This window comes from Pelobates fuscus, chromosome 4 (assembly GCF_036172605.1).
Source record: "Pelobates fuscus isolate aPelFus1 chromosome 4, aPelFus1.pri, whole genome shotgun sequence".
NCBI lineage: Eukaryota > Metazoa > Chordata > Amphibia > Anura > Pelobatidae > Pelobates > Pelobates fuscus.
The window spans coordinates 224,841,539-224,866,522 of NC_086320.1; the positions used below are offsets into that span (position 1 = coordinate 224,841,539).

Genomic DNA, 24,984 nt, shown 5'->3' on the forward strand with positions numbered 1-24,984 from the left:
CGGAGTTTGCGGTGGATGTTGCGGGGTGGCGTTCATGCTCTCAGTTCCATGTGCCGTGTCTGCAGCCGCCACCATCTTAGGGTCGGCACTTGGGCTGCAGATCAGTTTGGCAGTGCTGCTAGTCCGCTGTCTTAATCGCTGTCGTAGCGGTCGGGGCACCAGGGTGAGGACCGGGATTACCCCCGCCGGTCCAGAGGGGGGGGGAACGGAGCTGGTTCCTCGAGGGTCTGAGCTCCTGGCTGGGCACTGGTAGGCAGGATAGCGGGGTGGCGGCCGTCCGCTCCACTCACCGCCGGAGTAGGCCTCAGCTTGGTAATGGAGATTTCTCCTCCAGGGCACTAAAGCTCGTTGAGCCAGCCTCACCCTGGATGTAGTGCCCGTCGAGGGCCCCTGTTGCCGGTTGGTATAAGGAGCAAAAGTCGTATTTTTAATGGCTTAATGGTTAAGATTTAGCAGGAGCTGGTCTGTCTTGCGACCATCCAGCTTGGCGGTCCGGCCCCGCCCCCATTAGGCTAGATTTTATGCTATCCTTCACATACAGGGCCACCCTTTCCTGCCTTCCCTGTCTTTTCTATTTAAAGAGTACCCTGGTATTGCTATGTCCCAGTCAATTTTCTCATTATACCATGTCTCAGTAACAGCGACTAAATCTACACTATCAGTTGCCATTATTGCCACAAGTTCATGGATCTTATTCCCTAAACTGCGAGCATTTGTAGACATGACTCTAAGCTTATCATTTTTTAACCTACTTGCTACAGGCACCTTCTGTCCTTGTTTTGGGGGACAATTGGATTGATGTTTTATCACCCTTTTGCCCCCCCCCCTCCTAGTTTAAATGCATCCTAGCAAAACCTCTGAACTGCTCACTGAAAACATTTGTTCACTTTTGAGAAAGATGCAAACCATCTTTTTTGTACAGTTTATTTCCATTCGAAACAGAGCTACCATGAGAAATAAAGCCAAATCCTTGCTCCCGACACCATTCACCAAGCCACAAGTTAAAGTCCCTAATACGCATCTGCCTGTCGTTCTGAGTGTTATGCACAGGCAGAACTTCAGAGAATGACAGTGTGGAAGCAACCTGCCGTATATCATTGGCAAAAACACCAAAAACTTCCTTAACCTCTGAAACCTCATTGCAAGCCAAGTCATTTGTCCCTAGATGGACAAGTACATCCAATTCCCCTTCCTGCTTTGCTCGCTTAACAATATTACAGATACGTCTCCTGTCTCTGTGAGCAGTAGCTCCGAGAAGACACCTTACAAGACCACCATTGTCCATCTCCACACCTCTTATGATGGAATCCCCCAACAACAAGTTCTTTCTATTAAGCCTCGCCATAGTCTCCGCAACACCACTAGCCTCAGTGCCTCTCTCCACAACACCACTAGCCTCAGTGCCTCTCTCCACAACACCACTAGCCTCAGTGCCTCTCTCCACAACACCACTAGCCTCAGTGCCTCTCTCCACAACACCACTAGCCTCAGTGCCTCTCTCCACAACACCACTAGCCTCAGTGCCTCTCTCCACAACACCACTAGCCTCAGTGCCTCTCTCCACAACACCACTAGCCTCAGTGCCTCTCTCCACAACATAATTACACTCTGAAAGTGCAGAAAATGAATTATGTAGAGCAACAGACTGTGCAATAAGCCTTTTATCCACAACTCCAAGTCTACCAGATACTACAGTGATCCATCTGCCATTCCAAGTATGTCTCTGCGGCAGTGGCTTTGCAGCAGTTCCAGCCTGAGTTTGTTTACCAGAAAATTTACAAATCTCAGACTTCAAAAATACAATCTCCTGCCGCAAGATAGAAACTGTCTACAGATTAGACAACAACCAAACCTCCAAAAAGTGGAACGTGAAACAAATGCATAGCAACTATTACACTGAACTAAGTCTGCCATTCCAATGAGGTGAATAATTTAAATCAAACAAATCTTAACTTTTTATTTATCCTCCTGAATACCTCACATTACCTCCAGTTCATCTCCAGAATATCTCCAACCACACACACTTAGAAGCAACACTCTCCAGAATATCTCCAACCACACACACTTAGAAGCAACACTCTCCAGAATATCTCCAACCACACACACTTGGAAGCAACACTTAGATGAAGCAACCAAGCTATATTAGCCAAGCTAATGACAACAACCCTTATATACTCCTAAAATCACCACCCACTAGGAATGTTTAACACCTGGGTAGGCCTCTGCTTATTTGCAAACAATAGCTAATTTAAACAGCAATCAATAGCAAGTAGCTAACTAATCAAATGCCTTATAATTACCAACAGGAAATCAAACCTTGTGCAATCAGTAACCTTTTCCTACAGATGAATCTTACCTGTAACAGTAGAAAAGAAAAACTCTTAGCACAAATCTTAGACAGTTAAAGCTTCTGTAAAACTCTCCAGAATATCTCCAACCACACACACACTTAGAAGCAACACTTAGATGAAGCAACCAAAGTGTTTCCCTATGTCCCACAGCGTCTCCTAGTGTCTCAGTGTCCCCATGTCTCCCTTCTGCCTTGCCCCCCCATCCTTCACATACCTGAGCTGTAATCTGTCTCTGCAGGCTGGGAGCTGCTGTCTGGATACTCTGTGCTGTGTAGCTGCTCCCCTGCTGTAACTTCCTATCCCTGCCTCTCTCCATACACAGTGACCCCTACTGGCTGGTGCTGGTATTGCAGAGTAATCTACAATTATACTGAGAAAATTTTTTGCATTGCCGGTATTACTGCAATACCGTCACGGCCTGGCAGCCTCAATAAAAAAAAAAAAAAAAAAAAAAAGGATTTTTTTTTTTTTAATAAATGGGCCTGGGCCTGGAGCTGCAGCTCAATCAGCCCCTATGTTAATCCGGCCCTGGATCTGGCCTATATTGGGAAGCTAGATCTGTCCTCAAAAAGGAATTAAAGAGAGAGATAATTGTATTTTGTTTTGCATTATCTATGTAAATAGGCACTTAAAAAAATAAACAATATTGTAGTTTATTTCCACATATTTAATTAGTACTATAAAAACCCTAGTGTTCTGTTCCACAGGTATATTTCTACTACTATGTGTCCCCCAATACATATTAACCAAGTTTGTAACGATTTTAAGGCTAATTTATAGATTTACCTGCCCCCCCTCCTCCATACACACTTTTTTTTATTATCTTTACAAACTGAAGGCTCATTTCTTCTTAGAAGTAGGAACAGCAGTCCCCAAATTCAGCTAACTCCTTTTTTATAGTTTTATTATTTGCAAAAGCAACTTCCCAGTTTTTTTTCACTTAACCCCTTAAGGACACATGACGTGTGTGACACGTCATGATTCCCTTTTATTCCAGAAGTTTGGTCCTTAAGGGGTTAAAGGGACTCTCCAGGGAGGCAATTTTACTTACTTGGTTCCAGCGCCGGGAGCCTCGTGAAGCCGCGCCCCCTATTTCGTCAAAATGACGAAATAGGCGGGCGCGAGCAGGGAGTAATCAGACGCTTCCATTTGGAAGCGTCATTGCTCCCTTGTGCGCATGCGTGGCTTCGCCGCACATGCGCACATACTTCAGAGGGCGGCATTCATGCCGCCCTCTGAAGTATTGAGCGCACTACCGTGCGGTGTGCGCAGCCGCGAGATGAGCTGAGTGACAGCTCAGCTCGCGGTCTTTGCCCGCCCCCTCCTCCGCTGACAGGCTGGAGAGAGAAGGCGCGCACACAGTGCCTTCTCTCTCCTGAACACGTCAGACGTATTTTCAAACGTATGACGTGTACAGGGCCTTTTTAGGGCCCTGCGTGATAGGAAGTCCCTCTGGTGGCCGTCTGAGTGACGGCCACTGGAGGTATTCCTATCAATCAATGTAAACACTGTATTTTCTCTGAAAATACAGTGTTTACATTAGATTGCCTGCAGGGAGCTATAGATCTCACCTGAACAACTACATTAAGCTGTAGTTGTTCAGGTGACTATAGTGTCCCTTTAAGGCCATTCAATCACCAGATTCTGCCAAGGTTTGTGCAGTTGTAAATGCTTCTTACATTTTCAATGTGGTTGTTATAAATGCTGACATTTTACAGTACTTTAACCCCCACATTACTATTTGGCTACATCGCTTATAGTACACCAGTACCCATGTAAAGCTTAACTTTTCTGATGTTATATAGAGTCAATTTTAGAACTATACTAATTTCGGTGTGATTCCCAGTTTCAAACTTTTATTACCTTAAACCTAATTTTACCCCTTACTCTAAATTTAAACTTAATCCTTAATATTTACCCTAGGAAAAAGACAAAAACAAGGGGATCAGGTGCCACAGTCACTACTGTACTCTTTTAATTACCAACTTTGATGATAAATCCTCATGAAAAATAAAACAAATATCATAGTGTAACATTTATTTAACATAGAATTAATGCATAAACAAATAAAATAGGCACATAAAATTTACATTAATTTGCAAAATCGCATGGTGCCAAAGGCACAATTCCACCAAATCTGTCTAATGCAGGTCAGTCTACATTTAACGATGTTCATGAGCCCAAGCTTGGTACTCCGCTGCTACCTCGAGATTAGTTTATTCACCTCACTCAGCTCGACGCGTTTCATCTTGGGAGACTTATTCAGGAGCTTGCTATGCCTCTTGTTCTTCAGCATTTAAATAAGCTTCCTGATGGTCGCCACGCATGCGCTGAAACCCCCGGATGCTACACCATGCAATTCCCCATTCGGGATTCTCAAATAAATTAACACTTTCTTTCGTGTGCGTGTCATTCATTTTACTAAGTGTTGCATGTAAAAAATGCATTCGCAAAAGAAAATACACCATTAATATAATATACAATCTATTAAAAATATATAACCTCTATACAATGAGGATCAGGAGATGTGAAATGTTAAAAAAGTAAGGAGTGTTAAAAGCATTTTTCAATACCTCCTGTACAGATCAGAAAAGGAATGAATAAAAAATATATACAGAATCTCACAAAAGTGAGTACACCCCTCACATTTTTGTAAATCTTTTTTTTTTTTATTCTTTATTTTATTGTGCTTGCGAGAAAACAAATAGGCATGCAATGCCACAACAGCAGTTGCTTGCCAGTCAATTCAACATTTATAAACATGTGTGGCATACAGTAGTGGTGCACATTTTATATTATAAGAAACGATGGGTTCAAGAGAAGTTCCTGTGTCAGCTATAAAGTAATATAGGGTCTGAATTGAGACATATTGACACTGCTGATTTAAGGGTTATAAGCTTAAGTGGGATATTTCCTGTATTATAGATTAGATAGACTTTAAACAGGCTAGTAGTATGGATCATGATAGGTACATGTGTTAATTATTCAAGGGAGAAAAACACAGTGCTAGTGCTGGCTCGTAGATGGAGGAGTTGTGTTCTAGGTCTTGGTTGTGTAGACAGCATAAGGTAAGAAAAAAATCAAAAAACAAAAAAAAACACTAGAGTAAAATTATAGAGGCATAAACAGGCAGCCAACACCATCTCTATGTGCCCGTATAGACACTATGGTTGCTAGATAGGGGTCAGTTGGCAAAGTGATATTATAAGTATGCAAGACGAGTACATAAGCTGATAAACGTATGCTGAACATTTTACATGAGTTAGTGTCTGCTGAGTGACTATCACGGTAAAACATGTGATGGCCAATAGTCAGGGCTCTTGCCACAAATAGAAAAAAGAGAACGCTTAGGACACTTAGAAAGTACATAATTCTGACATTAATTAGCGTTACTTTAGCGTCAATTATTGTCGGGTCGTCCCTTGTTATAGCAGGTTGTCGGTGTCCGGTAGGCAAGCTGTTTCCCGCTCGGGGATTTTTCACCCTACTCCCTGTTTGGGCATTGCATCAAAGCAGCTAATAAGTTCTCCAGGGGGAGATCTGTAGTGTCTCGTGCATGAGGTACCCCTTGGCTCACCAGTCGCTGCTCGATGTCCTGTAAGTGGTTGCTGCCATCCTCTTAGAGTTGTGGTCACCCGTGGAGGTATATTTTGCCCAGGTGCTGTTCCCAGTTGGGACAGTGATTTAGGGCGGTTGCTGGCTTGGTGCAGCCTGGTTGTCTCATGTGCTGTTGCTCGGTGGTTAGCCGGTTAGGTGTGCTGTGCTCTGGCATGCTGCTGGGGCTTTGGGGTTGTCCGGCGTTCTCCTTGCCGCTTGTGTGGGTGCAGGACTGTGCGCCCGGGTTGGTGCGGTCCGCCTCTTGCCTAGTCATTTGCCGGTGCTTGTGTGGACGGATGCCCGCCTGGAATACCTGTAGTGGGGTACCATAGTGGCGTCTGCGGGTCGTCTGTCGGATCCACCTGGCCACCGCCCGTGCCGCTTGAAGGTTGGGCATACCCCTGCTGCACTGCAGTTCGTAGAAGGCTGAGCATAGCCGGTCGAGGGCCTCTAGGGAGGAAGGCTGCGTATGGCTACTCGTGGCTCCCCTCTATGAGCTGCGACGGGCGGCCATCTTGGACGCGCTCCGCCTGACTCGTGTGTCTTTTGATTTTGTGTACCTGCTCGGTCGTTGTCGTTGGGTGATCTGTGCCGAGTTTAGAGGTTCCGGCTCGGAGTGCTGGGAGTTTGCTCCTTGCATGGTAAGCTGGCCCGCCATTTTGTTTGCTTTTGCTTCTGTTGTGGCGGTATCTTAGACAGTTAGGGTGGCGGTATCTTAGTCAGTTGGTGCCAGGTTCAGGCTAAGGAGGACCTGGATAACCCCCGCCGGTCCAGAGGGGGGGGGGGGGGGGGAACAGGGCTGTGTTGCAAGCTTGGGAGGGCACTAGGTCGCACAGAGCGGTGGATCGGCCGCCTCAACCGTCCGGCGATACTGCTAGGCCGCACTCCCAACACCCTCGATGGACGCTCCATGTACCCACGGGCGGCAGACCCGGGGCACTTCGGCTGGCTTCTGAGGTAGGTAAGTCCTTGTTTAGGTGCTTGTGCGGGTCCTGGTTGGCTGGCGTGCAATTAATCAGGCTATGTGGGTAGATTGAGCTCGGAGCTCACACGAGGCACGTCCAGCTGCCATGAAGTCCAGGCCCCGCCCCCCTTTTGTAAATATTTTATATCTTTTCATGTAACAATACTGAAGAAATGACACTATGCTACAATGTAAAATAGTATGTGTACAACCTGTATAACAGTGTAAATTTGCTGTCCCCTCAAAATAACTCAACAAACAGCCATTAATGTCTAAAGCATTGGCAACAAAAGTGAGTACACCCCTAAGTGGAAATGTCCAAATTGGGCCCAATGTGTCCATATTTTGTGTGGCCACCATTATTTTCCAGCACTGCCTTAACCCTCATGGGCATGGGGTACACCAGAGCTTCACATGTTGCCACTGGAGTCCTCTTTCACTCCTCTATGACGACATCACAGAGCTGGTGGATGTTAGAGGATGCGCCATAGGATTTAGGTCCTGAGACATGCTTGGGCAGTCCATCACCTTCAGCTTCTTTAGCAAGCTAGTGGTCGTCTTGGAGGTGTGTTTGCGGCCCAGTCTCCGAAGGGAGGGGATCATGCTCTGCTTCAGTATGTCTTAGTACATTTTGCCATTCATGGTTCCCTAAATGAACTGTAGCTCCCCAGTGCTGGCAGCACTCATGCAGGCCCAGACCATGACACTCCCACCACAATGCTTGACTGTAGGCAAGACACACTTGTCTTTGTACTCCTCACCTGGTTGCCGCCACACACGCTTGACACCATCTGAACCAAATAAGTTTATCTTGGTCTCATCGGACCACAGGACATGGTTCTAGTAATTAATGTCCTTAGTCTGCTTGTCTTCAGCAAACTGTTTGCAGGCTTTCTTGCGCATCATCTTTATAGGAGGCTTCCTTCTGGGACGACAGCCAGGCAGACTAATTTTGATGCAGGATGCGGCATATGGTCTGAGCACTGACAGGCTGAGCCACCCTTCAACCTCTGCAGCAATGCTGGCAGCACTCCTACATCTATTTCCCAAAGACAACCTCTGGATATGACGCTGAGCACGTGCACTCAAATTCTTTGGTTGACCATGGCGAGGCCTGTTCTGAGTGGAACCTGTTCTGTGAAACCGCTAGATGGTCTTGCCCACCGTGCTGCACCTCAGTTTCAGGGTCTTGGCAATCTTCTTATAGCCTACGCCATCTTTATGTAGAGCAACAATTTTTTTATTTTTTTTTTGCCATGGGGTGCCATGTTGAACTTCCAGTGACCGATATGAGCGAGTGTGAAAGCGATAACACCAACTTTAACACACCTGCTCCCCATTCACACCTGAGACCTTGTAACACTAACATGACACCAGGGAGGGAAAATGGCTAATTGGGCCCAATTTGGACATTTCCACTTAGATGTGTACTCACCTTTGTTGCCAACGGTTTAGACATTAATGGCTGGGTGTTGAAATATTTTGAGGGGACAGCAAATTTACACTGTTATACAGGTTGTACACTTACTACTTTACATTGTAGCACAGTGTCATTTCTTCAGTGTTGTCACATGAAAAGATATAATAATATATTTACAAAAATGTAAGGGGTGTGCTCACTTTTGTGAGATACTTTATATACATACAGGACCAGATGTAAAGTGTCTAAAAAAAAACACACACAAAAAACCCCAAATCAATATAATAGACAAGGAAGTAGATCGCACTCCAGGGTCTTCTTAAGTAAAAATTTACTTTTAATGCTCCAAGTAAAAAAACTTAAACGTTTCAGTCTAAACATTTAGACTTTCATCAGGACAAGGTAAGCTCATAAATCAAACATCTATATATACCATCATCATTTAAACCTCAATCAATTGACTTGCCCCACCTGGGTCTAGGCTTCCTGTATCGAGTAGCCCGGTCAGTTTGCACGCCAAAAGTGCCGGTCGCAATCCGATGACGTCATCCCGCATGCGTGAGTCACGCCAGCGTCAGTCATGTGACCGGCCACTCGTTGGAAGTTACCATGGAAACTAGACGCCAGTGGGGCACGTCAAAACCATAACCAAAATTGCACAAAATCACATGCTTCAAACAGTTATCCATATTGGTGTAAATGTACACCCACTAAAAATGAAAAAATAATGATAATTAATGATTAATAAATAATAAAGAATAATAAATAAAAACATCAGAACTGGCTGGAGGTCAATTCCTGAGGCACAGGATTATAGCAGAAGGGATACTACCCTCTAGGGGAATTACTTGGTACCCTCAGGGGAACACATTGAAATCCAAATTGCTAGTGAGTGTGAAAATTATAAAGATAATTTATATCAAAGCCCACCAAAGATGAATTAAAGGGCTGTTATGTGAAGACCAGTAAATGTACCTAGTGGCTAACTGACCTCACAAGTCACTATGCGACGCTGTCACAATCCTCTACCATGAAAATATATACATATTTACAAACTAGCTAATCGGGAAAATTTTTCCTCTATGCCATCAAAACAGTCACCAATTTCCTATTGCATATTTTCAAACCTGCTTGCCAAGACTTGCCATTACTCCTCTATAACAAATGCGCACCCTTTTAAACTGTGTCCCATTGGAATCACCAACTTTATATCAAGAACACGGTATCTGTTAGCAAAGGCCAAAGGGATACCTTATTAGAATACAGTATAATTGAGCTTATAGGCATTATCGCTCAAAGCCAACATGGAGGACTGCATAGAAACCCGCAACATTCTAGAATAGTTAAAGATTAATTCTGACAGGTCATATAGTCTCTCATTACTGTGTTCTAATAGTCACGAATGTGTCTAGGTGGTTACTTGGACGTGTATTACTATTCCATCATCTAAGTATTGATGACCCCCTCGCCTATCCCTCAGGGTGGGCTCATGGGTAAATCAGGACTTATCAGGAGTCATTGTAAAATTGTCAAATTTAGAGAGAGACTGCTAGTGAGTATTTCTCATTCAGTCCTTTAGGTGCTGTCGTTTCCAATGTCCTGATCCAATAGATCTCCCTTTGTAGGAGCATTCTCTTCCGGTCGCCCCCTCTTCTTGGTGGTGGTATCTGATCAATCGCCATCAATTTGAGTGACGAGAGGGCATTGCCTGCTTCTAGGAAGTGTCTTGCCACGGGTAGTTCCGAGACATTATCTCTGTACGCCACCCAGATGCTTGAACGATGATTTTGGATCCGTTCTCTTAAAGGCAGATCAGTTTTGCCTATGTAGGCCAGGCCACAGGGACATGTCAATTTGTATATGACAAAGTCACTAGTACATGTCAAACGGTGTTTGATGGTAAATCGTTTGCCTGTGTGGGAAGAACGTGCGGCCTGGGACAATATATCCACAGGTAGCGCATCCCAAGCAGCGGTAACAGCCAAGATTACTAGTAGCTGTTTTATTTTTGTAGCAGTGGCAAGGATCTGTCTTAACGAGCAAGTCCCTCAGGCTTTTGTTCCTTTTGTAGCACATCATTGGTGGAGCAGAGAACACACTGGGGAGAGAGGTATCGTTACTCAGTACGCGCCAATTAGCATTGATAGACCTTCTCAATGCAGTAGAAGCTGTATTGTAAATCGTGGGAAAGACCAGGCGTTGATTCTTAGTCTCAGGTGCGGTCTTTGCATGTTGGCATCTATATAGAGCATTTTTCAGTGTGGCTTTCCTGTACCCACGTTCAAAGAACTTATCCCACATGATTTTAATTTGCTCTTGGGCTTTAACCGGGTCCGAGTTGTTCCTATAGACCCTTAGAAATTGCGAGTAGGACAATGATGCTTTTAGTGGGTTCGGATGGAAGCTCGTAGCATGAAGAAGTGTGTTTCGGTCGGTGGGTTTAATAGATATTTTTTTAAAAAAATACATGTAAACCGCAACACAAAATATTCAACTCAAGACCTTAAATTATACTTTTTAGGAAATATTTTTTTTTAAACATTTGGGTAAAAAAAAAAAAGAAAAGAGAAACTTGGACAGATGAATATAGTAGAAAAAGCTCAAACAATGATATTAAAAACCATCTGGAAATCCTCAATAAAATTCTGTTAGGCGGAAGTTGAGATATAACATAATCACGAAAACTCTAATCAAGAAAAGTTAATATATCAAGGTCTACATTTCATTCCAGGGGTACTGAAGTTTGTAAATTAAAAATCCATTCAGTTTCTTTTATCGCAAGTCTTTTTTCAGTATCCCCTCCGCTCCAGTTAGGGACTACAAGATCAAAACCAATACAGATAAAATCCTGAAAATTTAAATCTCTACAATTATTACAGTTTCTAGGTACACTGTTTCACACTGTTTTTGTTAGTACCATTAAAATGTTCTAAAAGTCTGACATGTCATTTTCTGATTGTACGCCGAAAATATTGTATACTACATTTATATTCTATCAAATATATCACATTCATTTTTTTTTTATTCTTTATTTTTGCTCGTGCATAAAGTTACAGTGGATCCTGCATCGCCACAACAGCGAATGCGAGGATTGCAGTACATTTAATGATACATGTTGAGTAACATTGAAAACTGTTAAAGACATTACTTTGCATCATTTGAGGGGTTAGCACGAATTTTTATATTTAAGGTATTGTAGTTAGTTAAGCAGTTAAACATAACATAGCAATTACGAGTAAACCAAGCAGTCTTTGTAGATATAGGCGACCTGAGTAGATTAAAATAATGTGGCTGAAAAACATAAACATAATAGGTATCGTAGGTAAATTAGTAGCCCTGGTGGATGATACAACAGAGAGCATCAGCCATACAGGTACATTAAGTAAGACTTTGTTTGCCTGCGTGTGGTCTGCGTGGGATCATTGAAGTTCTGTTCAACATTTGGGGTTATCGAAGATGGATGCACAATTTTAAATTTTTTAACAAGCTAAAGGCATGAAGCATGTAAGTTACAGTGTTTAGTTAGGCTGGTATGACCACGGAGACGTGCCTCCAGGGGAAGGAGCCCGCTCTGTCCCATCTATCTATATAATTACTGCATGCATATTATAAACATTTGTCGTGGGGTAACAGGTTACATGACGTCATACATAAATATATCACATTCTTGCTTTAAAAGTTGATAAAATGTTTCATTTGAAAAACCTTTTTTTTTTTTTTTGTGCTTGAAATTTACATGTACTACAACCCCCACATCTAAAAAATCCCTTGGGTTTTTCATTAAAAAAACGTTTTGGGTGGTCATTCTTCTTTCCAGACTTGATGTTTGGTAATACATTCAGGGCTAGAATAGATTCATGTTTTTTCTAGAAATAATTGGAGTCTTGTTTTTTTTTAAAGCATCACTATACTGTCAGGAAAACAAAGCGGTTTTCCTGACACTATAGTGCCCTGAGGGTGCCCCCACCCTTAGGGTCCCTCTCCAGTGGGACCCCTTCATCCACTTACCCTAATCTAGTGCCGGGCTCCCTCGGCGCTGGTGATCTCACCTCCCCTGCCGACGTCAGCTCCCGAGAGGAGCGGCATGCGCGGCAAGTGGCGGGCACGCATTCAAACAGTCCATGCTGTTTTGTTTTGCACGTGGCGTTTGACTATATGAATTGCGGCCACACAGAGAGAGCGCTTAATTGACTGTTTCCATTGAAGAAAATGAGCCAGGGGGGTGGTCGGTGTTCGGTAGTTAAAACTACTTAACCAATGAAACATAAAAAGTCCCAAATAGCATGCTATTTTCTTCACAGGAAGAATTTTGATTTGTTCTTCAAATGTGAATGTTTAATTTCAGGGCTAATTTTTTAGCACGTGCACTCAACTTCTTTTGTCGACCATGGCGAGGCCTGTTCTGAGAGGAACCTGTCCTGTGAAACCGCTGTATGGTCTTGCCCACCCATTGTCATTTAGGGCCCCACCCGCCGCTCATGGGTGGGGGCTGAGGGGGAGGACAATAGGCCCCCCCCTGCTGCTCATGTGTGGGGGCTAGAGGGTAGGACAATACAATAGGTGTCCACCCCCATTTTCTTTTAGGGCCCCCACCTGCCGCTCATGGGTGGGGTCCTGGAGGGAGGACAATGAGTGTCCCCCTTCCCGCTGCTCATGGGTGGGGGCTGGGGCGAGGACAATAGATGTCCCACCCCATTATCATTTAGGGGCCCCCACCAACCGCTCATGGGTGGGGACTGAGGGGGGAGGACAGTAGGTCCTCCCCATTTTCATTTAGGTCCCTCACCCGCTGCTCATGGGTGGGACCTGGGGGGGAGGACAAGAACACACCCCTTTTCATTTAGGGCCCCCACCGTATGTCCCCCTTTTAGTTGAATAACCCTCACTTGCGGAGCTGTGGCCCCCCTCCCTGCTATTTAAGAGATGCCATTTATTGGGGGGGTGGGCTTTTTTTATTTTTATTTTTTACAACAGTGAGCAGCCACACTGTTTACCAGACATGCCCCTACTTGCGATATATCGAGTAGGGGCAAAATTTACTAATACCAAGTATTTTTCACTTGGTATTAGTAAAGTTGGCTGAAAGACCAATCGTAGCATAGCCTTGAAGCTTGTTGATGCATTATTGTTATTGTAATTCGTCTGGGACAAAATCTCTTAACGACAAAGTACACAGTTTAAGAAATACAACATTACATCCTAAAACTTGCATTTGCCCATAACAGCCTTTTGGTACAGAGCTCCATAATATCGTGGAAATTAGGGAGCTATATACTAAGCGGCTGCAAGATGCAGCCGCAGCACTGATCAAATCGGCATTTAATGTATTCGAATGAAATTTTGAACCGACCTAAAAGTACCGATTGACGTCTTAACATGAATGAACAAACTGTTCTCATTCTATTAGGATGAAGTTCGGTAGTTTCGCTGGCGTCCTGTCTATATGACCGGACATTCGGGAAAGGTGAGAATTGTGAAAAATTACTCTGACCACAGGATATGGAGCAGTTTGCTCCTCCGCTGGTCATAGCTGGTCAGGCGTAGGACAAATACACAAGACAAAATAGTCACTACTTTGTCTTATGTTTTAAAGAAAACTAGAGCAGACAGGAAGAAATGAACAGATCCCAAGAGATCTCTAGAGGAAGCGATTAGGGAAAGGTAAGTTCGGCATGACCGTGACGCTTTAAGGCCTTTAGGGGGGCAGGACTTGACTATCATGATGGTCGGACGCATCTTGCAAGTGCTCCTCCGCTAATTGTTATACCCTGCAAAATACCGTCTTTGGGTGCTGTCCCCAAGCACCCTCTGGGACTTACCTGTATTCTGCCACATGTTGTATACCCTGGGAAGGGTCCACGAAGTGGCTACTGCTTGTTTTTCCCGAGGAACCGGGTGAGGCCTAGTGGTACCTCTGGACAGGAGAGGCGGCTGCTCTCCTGTTCCATGCAGAGCAGCTTTAAGACCAAGACAGAACTCTCTAAGCCCCTTTGGATTAGTGGGGGTTATCCGGGTCCCCACCTGGAGGGCTCCTCATCTCCGCGGGAGACTTGCAGTACTGCCGAGAAGCAAGCTACAGTCACGAACAGCATTCTCAACATGGCGGCAGCTGCATGCTCCTGGCTACACCAGGAGGAGAGGTCCAGACTGCTACTCCGGCTGGACAGCCACTTTACAGCATTTTGGCTGAAATTGCAAAACTGGCACTTTCTGCAAGCCACACATGTCCCTCCTGCAAAATTACCTGCACAGGCAAACCGAAACCCCCACGACCATAACACGGCGGCCCGCCTCAGGTGGCATAGACCGCATCGGCCACGCTCGTGAAAAGCGGTACACAGACATGGGCTGCAGAGGGGCAAGTCCAAGCCTGGTCAGGGGTCTCCCAAATGGGAGAGTTGAGAAGCGGACAGCAGATTATTATACACCGCCTGACTTACCAACAAAGTGCCATTTTGCCAGCTGGCTGACCAGCACCATTAGATTAGACTGTGACCTGCTGCTGATGGGGAAAGGTTTAGAGACAAAAAGCCTTGATGCATCCCCCCCATTAAAGCATTCGGTCTATTGCATGTCTCCAACTACCCTAACTGATCTGGACTTATTATGAGAGCCACATCTCTCATAATGGGCACCAAGCATGCTTTCCCCAGGTCTTTAAGTTGCACTCTTGTGCCTATCCTACTTTTTTATACCACTTAAGAAAATTGTGCCGAAAAGTCAACTGTCACATTGTGTGTGAAAGTGTATTCCTGATCACCTTGGTAATGCTGTTGTGATGTTCGGAGACCGTTTGTTTATTTGTGCACAACAAAAATAAAGAATATAGAAAAAAAGAAGAAAAAGAATTTAAAGCCTTTATTTAAATGGTCCAACTGTTACTTTAAAATCTGGTTAGAAATATTAAAATGTATTTTATTTTCCTTTATTCCTTCACTCTCTAATCTGACATTTCGCCCTCCTCTTGTTCCCTGAATCCTTCTGATGCTCCTAGGAGTTTCCTTTTGGGGGTGTGATTTAACATTAGGGGAAGAAATTTTTTTTTTTTGTGTGTCCAAACATTTCCCCTGTCTTTTTGCCCTTTATTCTAAAGGAAATTTACTCTAAAGCATTTACAGTGTCTCGTTTTTATTAAATTGAAATTAAATTGATCACTTGTTTGTCTTCATTTACTCCAGGATTGTAATGTTATGTGTACTTCTGCAGCCCAACTACATAGCCACCGTCAAGGATATAAACATAAGAAGGTAAACCCATCGCAACACATCTCTACAGCTATCTGTTTGAAATTAGTACAGCAATGTAGCAAAAAGGAAAGATTTCTATGAATTAAAGGAACATTCGTAACACCATAACGGCTGTACTGGTTATGGTGTCGGGAATAACCTGGTCTCCCCCCATGTAAATAGTCAAACCATTTGGTAACATGGAGTTGGCCTGGTGCTGCTTTCGATCAGACTGCATCCAAAAGTTCCACGCAGGAGCTTTTATTAGCTCTTCTGAGCTAATCCTTGCAGTGCAGGGAAGGCTAGTTATGGTCAACTAATGCGCCAAGACCTGCACCCACTAGACTTGGCTCAGGCAGAGAGCTTCTGGCTCCAGAAGAGGTTATGCTCAGCAGACCCAGCTAAGAAGTCAAATCATTATAAAACAGACTACTTAAATTGGTGGTGTGCCAGGACACTTTTGGCACCATAACCATCATAGCTCACTTGAACGCACATAGCGTCAGTGATTTAACATACATTTGATTTTAAATTAAAAAAATTAAAACTACGGCTAGTTCCAGTATGTGTTTTTATTCATCTAGAAAAATAAAGTATCTGTATTCTATTTTAATCGGTATGGTTGCCTGGCTGTTTGTTAAAGAAACAGTTCCATTTCAGCTGTGTTACTGTAAAACACTGGCAGCCTCAAAGATCAGTTTGCATTAAGCTGACAGAGCGTAAACAGGGTTTAATGTTTAACAGAAGTGGTACACACCTATACATTGTGCTAGCAAATTATCTTAAAATCTATTTACATTTCCTCATCACCATCTGTCATTCAGTTGTCTGCACAGAGTTCTAAGCCAGAATTGATGGAAGGGAGAGTAGGAAAACCGTCCTACAGGTGGTACATCTGTTCTCCGACACCTATGTGCATGGCAGCATCATAGAAGATTGCCCTGCTCAGAGAAGTGTCCCCAAGCAGGGCCATTTAAGAGCCTCATTTTGACCTTCTACCAAAAGCTCCTCTGTAGTAGGAGTTATCCCTAGTTGCACTTTCACTCCTCTCAAGGATGAACTGTTAAGTAATAGCCGTCAAATTGCACATTTTTGTGAACAAGCTTGTGGCAGTATCAGCAGTCCAACAGACCATGCATGCTGTTGTGACTTGGCTCTCTTGGAAGGATAGAGCACATCTTACCATTTGTGCACGGGAACAAATGCCACATACACAATAAGGACAACAAGGACTGCAAAGGAGGATGTCAACATTTTACCTTTCACTACTTCAATCGCTGAGATACCAGGACACTGTATTGGTTATGGTGTTTGAGATTCCTTTGACATGCATTTGATATGAGTTGTCTTTGTTACAGTATGAAATATATTTAAAATGTTACCCTTTATTCTTGCTTATACTTTAATTAAAAACTGTGTATTGAAACAGACATTGCGTGACAGGATACCTCTGTTTTTTTCTTTTTTCTTCTTCTTTGTTATCTTAATCTTAGTTGTCATTTGAAATAATCTAAACTTATCATTTTCTCTGTGGTGGAATCCAGGTACAAGAAGAGCTAGAGGAATTTGAAGGTATGTTATCTTCTTCCTAATTCACATCCTAGTGTACATATTTTAACCATTCCATCCTGCACAATTACAATAGTTTTTCTGCCTATAATGCAGTTAATGTGTTTTGCCTTTAACAAACTCGTTACTAATATGAATGTATGTTCGGAAATGATTTCCATAAAGTATATTTTTTGTATTTCTACACAAACTTTGTAATTAAAATTGTGACAGGGTTCTTTATCTAAAATAGATATTTACACCTCCAATTATGATAGGAAAAAGGGACCGTCTGATGAGACCAGTGTACAACTTTTAGTGTTCATTGATGTATTTTCCTACTAGACCAACAAAGCCTAGGGTGGCACCCAGGTGATACAGTCTGGAAATAATATCCGGGTACATAAGACTCTACACATGGAACGATGGCAGCCATAGACAGTCATAATAAATATTGATCAGTGCAGATAAGAGGTTAAAAATGATGGTAAATGGTAGGCATATAGGGAGAACCAAAGATGGGCGGGAAAGATGGGGAGAGAAAAGGATGGGTTGTGAGAGTCAAGAAGTTTGGGAGCGATGAGGAGAAAAGTGCTCTGGGTGACATAGTGTTTGCCTCCAGACACCTCTGCATCCTCTCTTCCTTCCTCCTGTCAACCACTGTTTCAGGAAGGTTTGCTGGGGTTTTTGGTGATCTTCTCAGCCCATCATTGGCTGGCTGTTAATAGTAATGTCTGTTGGAGCTTTCTCCTGCTCTTCCCATCTCTGTTGGCATAGAGGCCAAGACCTGAAAGACGGATGGGGGCATATTTCTAAGTAGAACTGTCAAAATCTATTCATACACTAGCGTTTTTGCTTTCATAAGAGCCTAAGTAAATGCACCGTTGATAGGTGCACTTTTAAAGGGACACTATAGTCACCGGAACAACTACAGCTTATTGAATTTGTTCTGGTGAGTAGAATCATTACCTTCAGACTTTTTGCTGTAAATACTGTCTTTTCAGAGAAAATGCAGTTTACCTTACAGCCTAGTGATAACTTCACTGGCCACTCCTCAGATAGCTGTTAGAGATCCTTCCTGGGTCATGGCTGCCTAAAATGTGTGTGTGTAAATTCTTTTTTTACCCTCTTCGGCTGATTGGTGGTCAGCTGGAGGCTGAGCCTATTGCCATGTGGGCTGCCTCTGATCCAGCCTATTTCTCTCCGCTGTAATGACAGGCTTTTTTTAGTTGGAATTGACAGATGGCAACTATACAGAAAATTTTATATAAAGTAATCCACTAATTACCCCTAGATTCTGGGCAATGCATTGTGGTTAGCTGCTCTGGAAATGCAGTATCGCAAGCTTTTACAGACTGAGTGGAAGTTTCAAATTTTGATTTTATTAAAGGACACGGAGGCTCATATTAGGCTTTATCTCTTTCTTTATTCCTCAGCGGCAAAGAAAGGATATTGATATTTTAATATAGTAATAAGAAGAAAAAAAACACAGAATACCCTTAAGGGTTAACATATAACATTCCAAACATATTAACCAATGGGATCAATCCTTGTTCTATGTCTCCTCATGTGACCTAATCCACTTCCTCTTTCTTTGGATTAGGTCACATGAGGAGACATAGAACAAGGATTGATCCCATTGGTTAATATGTTTGGAATGTTATATGTTAACCCTTAAGGGTATTCTGTGTTTTTTTCTTGTTATTGCTATATTAAAATATCAATATCCTTTCTTTGCTGCTGAGGAATAAAGAAAGAAATAAAGCCTAATACTCGCCTCTGTGTCCTTTATAAAATCATGACTTTACGTCATGTAATTGTTTTCTCAATTACAATCTACTTGAAGATACATTTCTATAAGTGTTTGTGTGTGTTTTCCGTGAGATGATCAGCCATTTGCCTGACACCTTTTACTATGATTTTCATTTTAAGATCGATATTCACGCAAAAGAAGCCATTCACCAAATTATGACGATCTTGATTATGATGACTGCCATGCAGAGCTTCCTTCATCTTTTTATTCTCATTATCCCTCCACATCCCTGTCAGGTAACTCTGCGAAAAAAGTAAAAATACCATCTTCCTTAATGGTTTCTGTTTATTTATGCTGTGTGTAAGGATGATAAAAGTGTAGCGCATGGCTGAAATAAAGATGTTACCAGTGATAATGAATGGTAGTCACTAGCCAAAAAATAAGTATGATTCTTGATGCGGAAGCTGCAACACTGCAGCCATTTCCTCCAAACAGAATGTGCGGGTTTAGCATATTCGTGCAGCAGATTCCCAATTATCATTCCTGCACCAACACAAGCATATGTTGTGACTGAGCCAGATCTACACTATCCAATGTGCAGACAACACTATCTATATAAACTCCTCAGATGCCTAAGCTCATTGCCCTGTTTTGGTTTCTCTGTACTTCCAAAAATGTATTGGGTTGTCTGTCTATCTTATTTTACTGATTTGTGTACATTTTTCTGTATTCTTGGTACCCCTGACTGGGCTTGGCGTCTTCATGTTGTACTTATTTATAGCCCCTGACCTGTTGCTGATTATTCTACTAATTTGCAAGTTGCCAGTCTCTGCGTGTTGGGTTTCCTTTATTGCCTTGATAATCGTCTACTAAACCCAAATGTCTGGTAGATTTTAAATTTACAAATATGTGAAAAATCTGCTGCAGGAATTGAAAGTGTTAGTCCAAGTAACAGTATGATACAGTATGATACACTGCCCATACAGGGACTAATACCTCTGCTGTTGGAGTTGTAACTCTATCTGACCATTAGGCAGCACGGAAGTCCATTCTATGCAAATTTTTATTTAAAGTATGACATTCATCGTCTGAGAGAGGTAAGCTGACATTCTCAGACAATGAATGGCCAGTGGGATTTCCTTCTGCAGCTTTGCATAAGCTTAGAAGCTCATCATCAGACAGAGGGAGGCCAGCAGTAAAAGGGCTCCCCCCACTTTTGTACATTCTTCAATGATGGTATGGTTTACTTCAAGCTAATATAGCAACACAGGCCTCAATTTTAATATTTGAAAAGCTTATCCAAAAAATAGTTTAATATTTGTGGGTAAACTTCATAAGTTATGAAATATTTAATGGGGGCAGGGCCGGACCACTATGCTGGCAGGTCGCTTGTCTAACCAGCTTCTGTCACATCTTACTTAATAAGCTTCAAATAAGCAAAACTCAACCCTTTTCTTTTCTAAAAAACGGACAGCTGTAAGCAAAGTACCTACTGATGAGCCTGCAGGACCCTGGTCTGAACGCTGTGAAGCTCTGTTGGGAGACTGAGCATCTGGAGCTATCAGCCTACTTCAGCTGTGAGTGAGGTGGACTGCCGCCGCCTTACCTACTTACCGATTGCCTGGTGCAGCTCCTCTGTGGATTATCTTGCCAGCCCTGTTTCCCCCACCTTTGAACCAGTGAGGGTTATCCTGGTACCCACTGGCTTGACACACGTCTCTGCTGGTTCCAGTAACACACCGCAGTTCATCACAGGCGGCGACTCTTATAAAATGGCAGATGTGCCTCCATCACTGGAGTTTACGTTAACGCAGCCCTGCAAAGAGACTGCTGTAATATGGTGGAGTGCGAATAGACTGGATCTTTTAATGCTTCTGGGTGATGCTGGTGAAGCGCATGGCTCCAACAACCCACATAGAAAGGGAGAAGAAGAGGGTCGGGTATTGAGGGCTGAGACTGCTTCTTTCGGGCGAAACCTCTACTCCTGTAGGCTGTATGCCTACTTTGGCTGAGGATCCTGAGGAGACTGCCTCCAAGCAACGGCCACCTGGCTGGAAGACCGTCCACCACTAGTGGCTGAGTAACACCTAGGTCTCCCGCTTGGCCCGATATGGGTATGATTCAGACTCCCGAAGCATTAGAGTCTGTGGTCCACAGACACTGCCCTCCACACAGGCCCGGGGCTGGAGGAGAACCTTGTCCCACCTGCATAACTCGGTTACCCTCTGCAGCCTACATGCTTCCGGGCTTACGCTGCCAAGTTTAGGCATTGGCTGACTGTGGTTGGTTTGCAACCTGGTAGCTCATGTGCTGCCATATGGGAGTCCCGGGTGATAAATCACTGCATTTGATACCTCTGTTACCTTTATTTTACATTGCTGTGATATTATTTTGGTGCATGCAGAGTCTTAAACCCTTACTCTGCATATTAGTTAAAGGGATACTGTAGGCACCCAAACCACTTCAGCTCATCAAAGTGGTCTGGGTGCAAGGTCCCATGTCCCTTAAACCTACAGTGGTAATTATTGCAGTTTCTGAGAAACTGCAATAATTACCTCTGAGGGTTAACTCCTCTAGTGGCTGTCCACCAGCCACTATGAGAAATCCTAATGCGAGCACATTAGCATGGGTGTGGGAGGAGCCTGACCCAGCGACGAGGGACATCTGCGCTGGATTCAGGTGAGTGAATGAAGGGGTTATGACCCCTTCAGCCACGAAGGAGGGAGGACAGGAGGGAAAGGGGGGGGGGGGGGGGAGGAGGCACTATAGGACTCTACATTGCCAAGGAAATATTTTATTTTCCTGGCACTATAGAATCTTTTTAAGTATCTAGAATTACATGAACTTGTGAAAACCTAGCATGTTATGCAGCATTGATAATTCATAGCAACTTTCATGTCAACTTAACCTACTCCATCTACCAGTTTAACCCCCTGTCCCCAGTTTAGACGCGGCACTTCAAAAAAGAAATGTTATTGTCATCCAGCAAAGTCTATGACTGGAATTGTGTATTGCATAATTGTATTAAGCTGTCAAACTCTGATGTCATTATGATTGTCTGTTCCATGCTATCCTCTCAATAAAACAAAGATTGGCAAAAAAAATATTTATTTATATATATATATATATATATATTTGTACAAAATAATGTAATATTCATTTATTTTTTTGAGGTTTTAATATTTTTTGGGGAAAAAACAGGACATAGTGGGTCAACATTTAGAACCCCAATACATACTTAGAAACTAGCCAAAAGTTTTATATAGTTTAATATTATTATGTCACCCTCTGAAATCATTAAGCCAAGGGATGTCAACAACTTTGCAGGCCATAGTGAAAGGCCCACTTCATGTACCATAAAAACTTCATATCAATTAAGTTGTTATGGTGCTTGGGGGTCCTGAGTGCCGTCTTACCATCTGTAATTAAGCTGTTTTCGAACCCTAAAGTGCAGGCCACAACTCTTGTCCTCCTAGGCTTCCTGGCTTTTACTTTGGTCCAGCTTCAAGGCCTTTTCATAGGTGCCGGGGATAGAATATGTATGGACCTTTTATAAAGGATTTCTTTTAATGGAAGGCCAGTAAAAGGCTGAGAGCATCAGTCTATCACACACGGAAAGACATTGAAGCATCGGCTGGAGTAGGAGGCAGGGCGTCCAGGAGGAGCACTGGAACCAACACTTTGAAAATAGTTTAACCCAATAAGGTAAGACCCAGGGCCTCTAGGCGCCATGGCATCTTCATTGAAATTAAGTTGTTTTGGTGCCTAGAGTGTGTGGTTTGTTTTTGTTCTTTTAATATATTTCTCAAGACATATAGCCCCTCAGACCGGCATCTGGGTACCCCGTCGGTTGCTTGGCCGTTGCGTGAGGGCAATCCCTTCTGCTGGTTCCAGCGCACATGGTCCCCGCCATCTTGGGTGGTGCGCCTTGCCCTCGAGCGGGATGCTGGCGTCCCTGGGCTCTGGTCGCTTGGCCCGAATGAGGCTGTGGGGCGAGGACCAGAATCACACCCCCGGTCCCGGGGGGGGAGGGGGGACCGGGGCCACTCAGATGTGGTTTGTTTGTCTGGCTCCGGTAGGCGGGATAGTGGAGCGAGGGCCGTCCACTCCACTCACCGCCAGGAAAAGGTCCCGCTTGTTGCTGCTCAATGAGCAAGCCTCTCCCCGGTTCCGGTGGCCATATACATCGAGGGTCGCAGTTATAGTTGTGGTTGGTGATGAAAATCGTGTTTTATAGGCATTATGGGGTCGTTGTTTGCAGGAGCTAAGCTTTCCTGCGACCGTTCTGCTCGGCGGCCCGGCCCCGCCCCCCGGAGTGCAAGCTTTTTGGATATAGATATAGATATATATATATATATATATATATATATATATATATATATATATACAGATGAAAAGAGTGCACTCGAAAGGTCTTCTTAAAGATATAAACAATTTATTGTGCCAAACTTCAAAGACATACAAGTCGACGTTTCAGTCCTCGTGGGACTTTTTTCAAGACAATGAAAGGCGGAAAAAAAGTGATTTAAATATACCTTGCAGGTGATTTGATTGGAGAGTAGGTTATATGAAAGAGAGGCTGTGCAAACGTGAAAGTGATTACTCAACTTTGAAATAGGGATTAACCCCTTGAGTGCCTAATAGAAAGGCCTGAAAGTGAGTGTGGTTACGGCCAAATATCTAATAATCTGCACTCGCAGACATATTAAAATTCAAGAATAAGAAATATCGAAGCCACCTTAGATTGACAAAGTATTTAAGAATCTATTTGAATATTTAAACAAATTTGTTAAACGAAGTTAAACAATACCTTACGATTGCTACATTTTTAAACAATAACATAAGGTGGAAAATGTTATTTCTTTATTCCAGTAGTCAACGTTTCAGTTCCTCTGGGGAACTTTCATCAGGACATTCTGTCCTGATGAAAGTTCCCCAGAGGAACTGAAACGTTGACTACTGGAATAAAGAAATAACATTTCACTTTGGATAAATCCTGGGAGTGCTGATTTTTCTTCGCTTGTATCTATTCTGTGCAATCAAGCACCGGGTCCGTATTGATGTGAGTTGGAGTGCAAGGCAATTTTTTTTTTTTGCAGTGCAAATTAGAATAACATACAGGCTAGTGATACCCCAAAGGCATTCCACTTGCAGAGATCAAAACATAGGTTTCAATGGGGTATATAGGAACAGTGCACAATTTTTCTTTTTAAATACAAGAGAATCAAGATTGCTGTTAAGACATGAAATTACATTCAAGCTAAGGTACAAGATTAGAGAGAGCAAAATAAAATAATATAAGATTACACAGAGTTAGCATTGGAGATTGAAGTGTTGCTGTTGCAGAGTATGCATCAGTAAGAGGTTTAATGTGAGTAGCTTAAAGACTCCTGTACTTGTGGGCTAAACTAACCATGGTATAATACATGCTTAACTGAATATTAGAACTCTGGAACTGACTCAGGTGCAGGCATAAATTGAATACGCATATTATGTTGGACCCAGTGCGCAGCGTCCATAGTGAGGGACACGAAGTCCTAGTTGTGAGGTCTAACCGATCCCCATCATCAGTAGAGTTGGTGCCCGGGGTAGCAGACGGTGGGGCTCTCCCCAGTCGGTGCCCTTCACATTCCCAGCTGGGATGGAGTCGGAGGGTTCTGTTGCATAAGTCCCCTGTCTTGTGACCAGCGTGTCGTGGGCTTGTTGTCCCTGGTGGGGACTGGAAAGGTTGTAGTCGCTGGGGTCCTCTGCCGGTGAAGATTGGTGAGTATGGGGATGTCCCTTATCGTGCCACATCACTTTTGGGTAGAGACGTGTCTGGGAGTCTGAGGGCCTTCGCCACGCTGTCTTCGCCCAGGAGAGGTAGAGGATACCCTGGGGGAGGGGGGTTTGTGTGGGTAGACCTGGGGCTTGTTGGGTCTTGGTTATATGACTCACCGCTGGTCTGTTGCTGCCCCGCTGAGGCTTGAGTCTTGTCTCCCGCCTCCTCCTCCCGGCCTTCCATGCTGAAACCTGGCCCCGTCCTGGAGCCGCGGGCTGTGGAGTGGTGACCTGTGGCGTTGTTGCCGATGAGACCTCTGCTGGAATGCTCCTGCGGACAGAGAGCTTGGCCCAAAAGTCAGCCA

General features: G+C 43.6%; 1 protein-coding gene across 3 annotated transcripts in view; it reads left to right on the forward strand.

Annotated features, from left to right (window-relative positions):
• Positions 1-24,984, forward strand: part of LOC134607980 (uncharacterized) — a 109,446-nt gene that overhangs the window by 34,797 nt on the left and 49,665 nt on the right. For 2 of the 3 annotated variants that reach the window (XM_063450597.1, XM_063450598.1), the window contains exons 4-5: positions 17,103-17,130; positions 19,039-19,155. In XM_063450597.1, the coding sequence (XP_063306667.1) occupies positions 17,103-17,130; positions 19,039-19,155 (145 nt within the window). Of the gene's footprint in view, positions 1-15,510; positions 15,580-17,102; positions 17,131-19,038; positions 19,156-24,984 lie in introns of all 3 variants that reach the window. The other variant, XM_063450596.1, reaches the window with a different exon arrangement.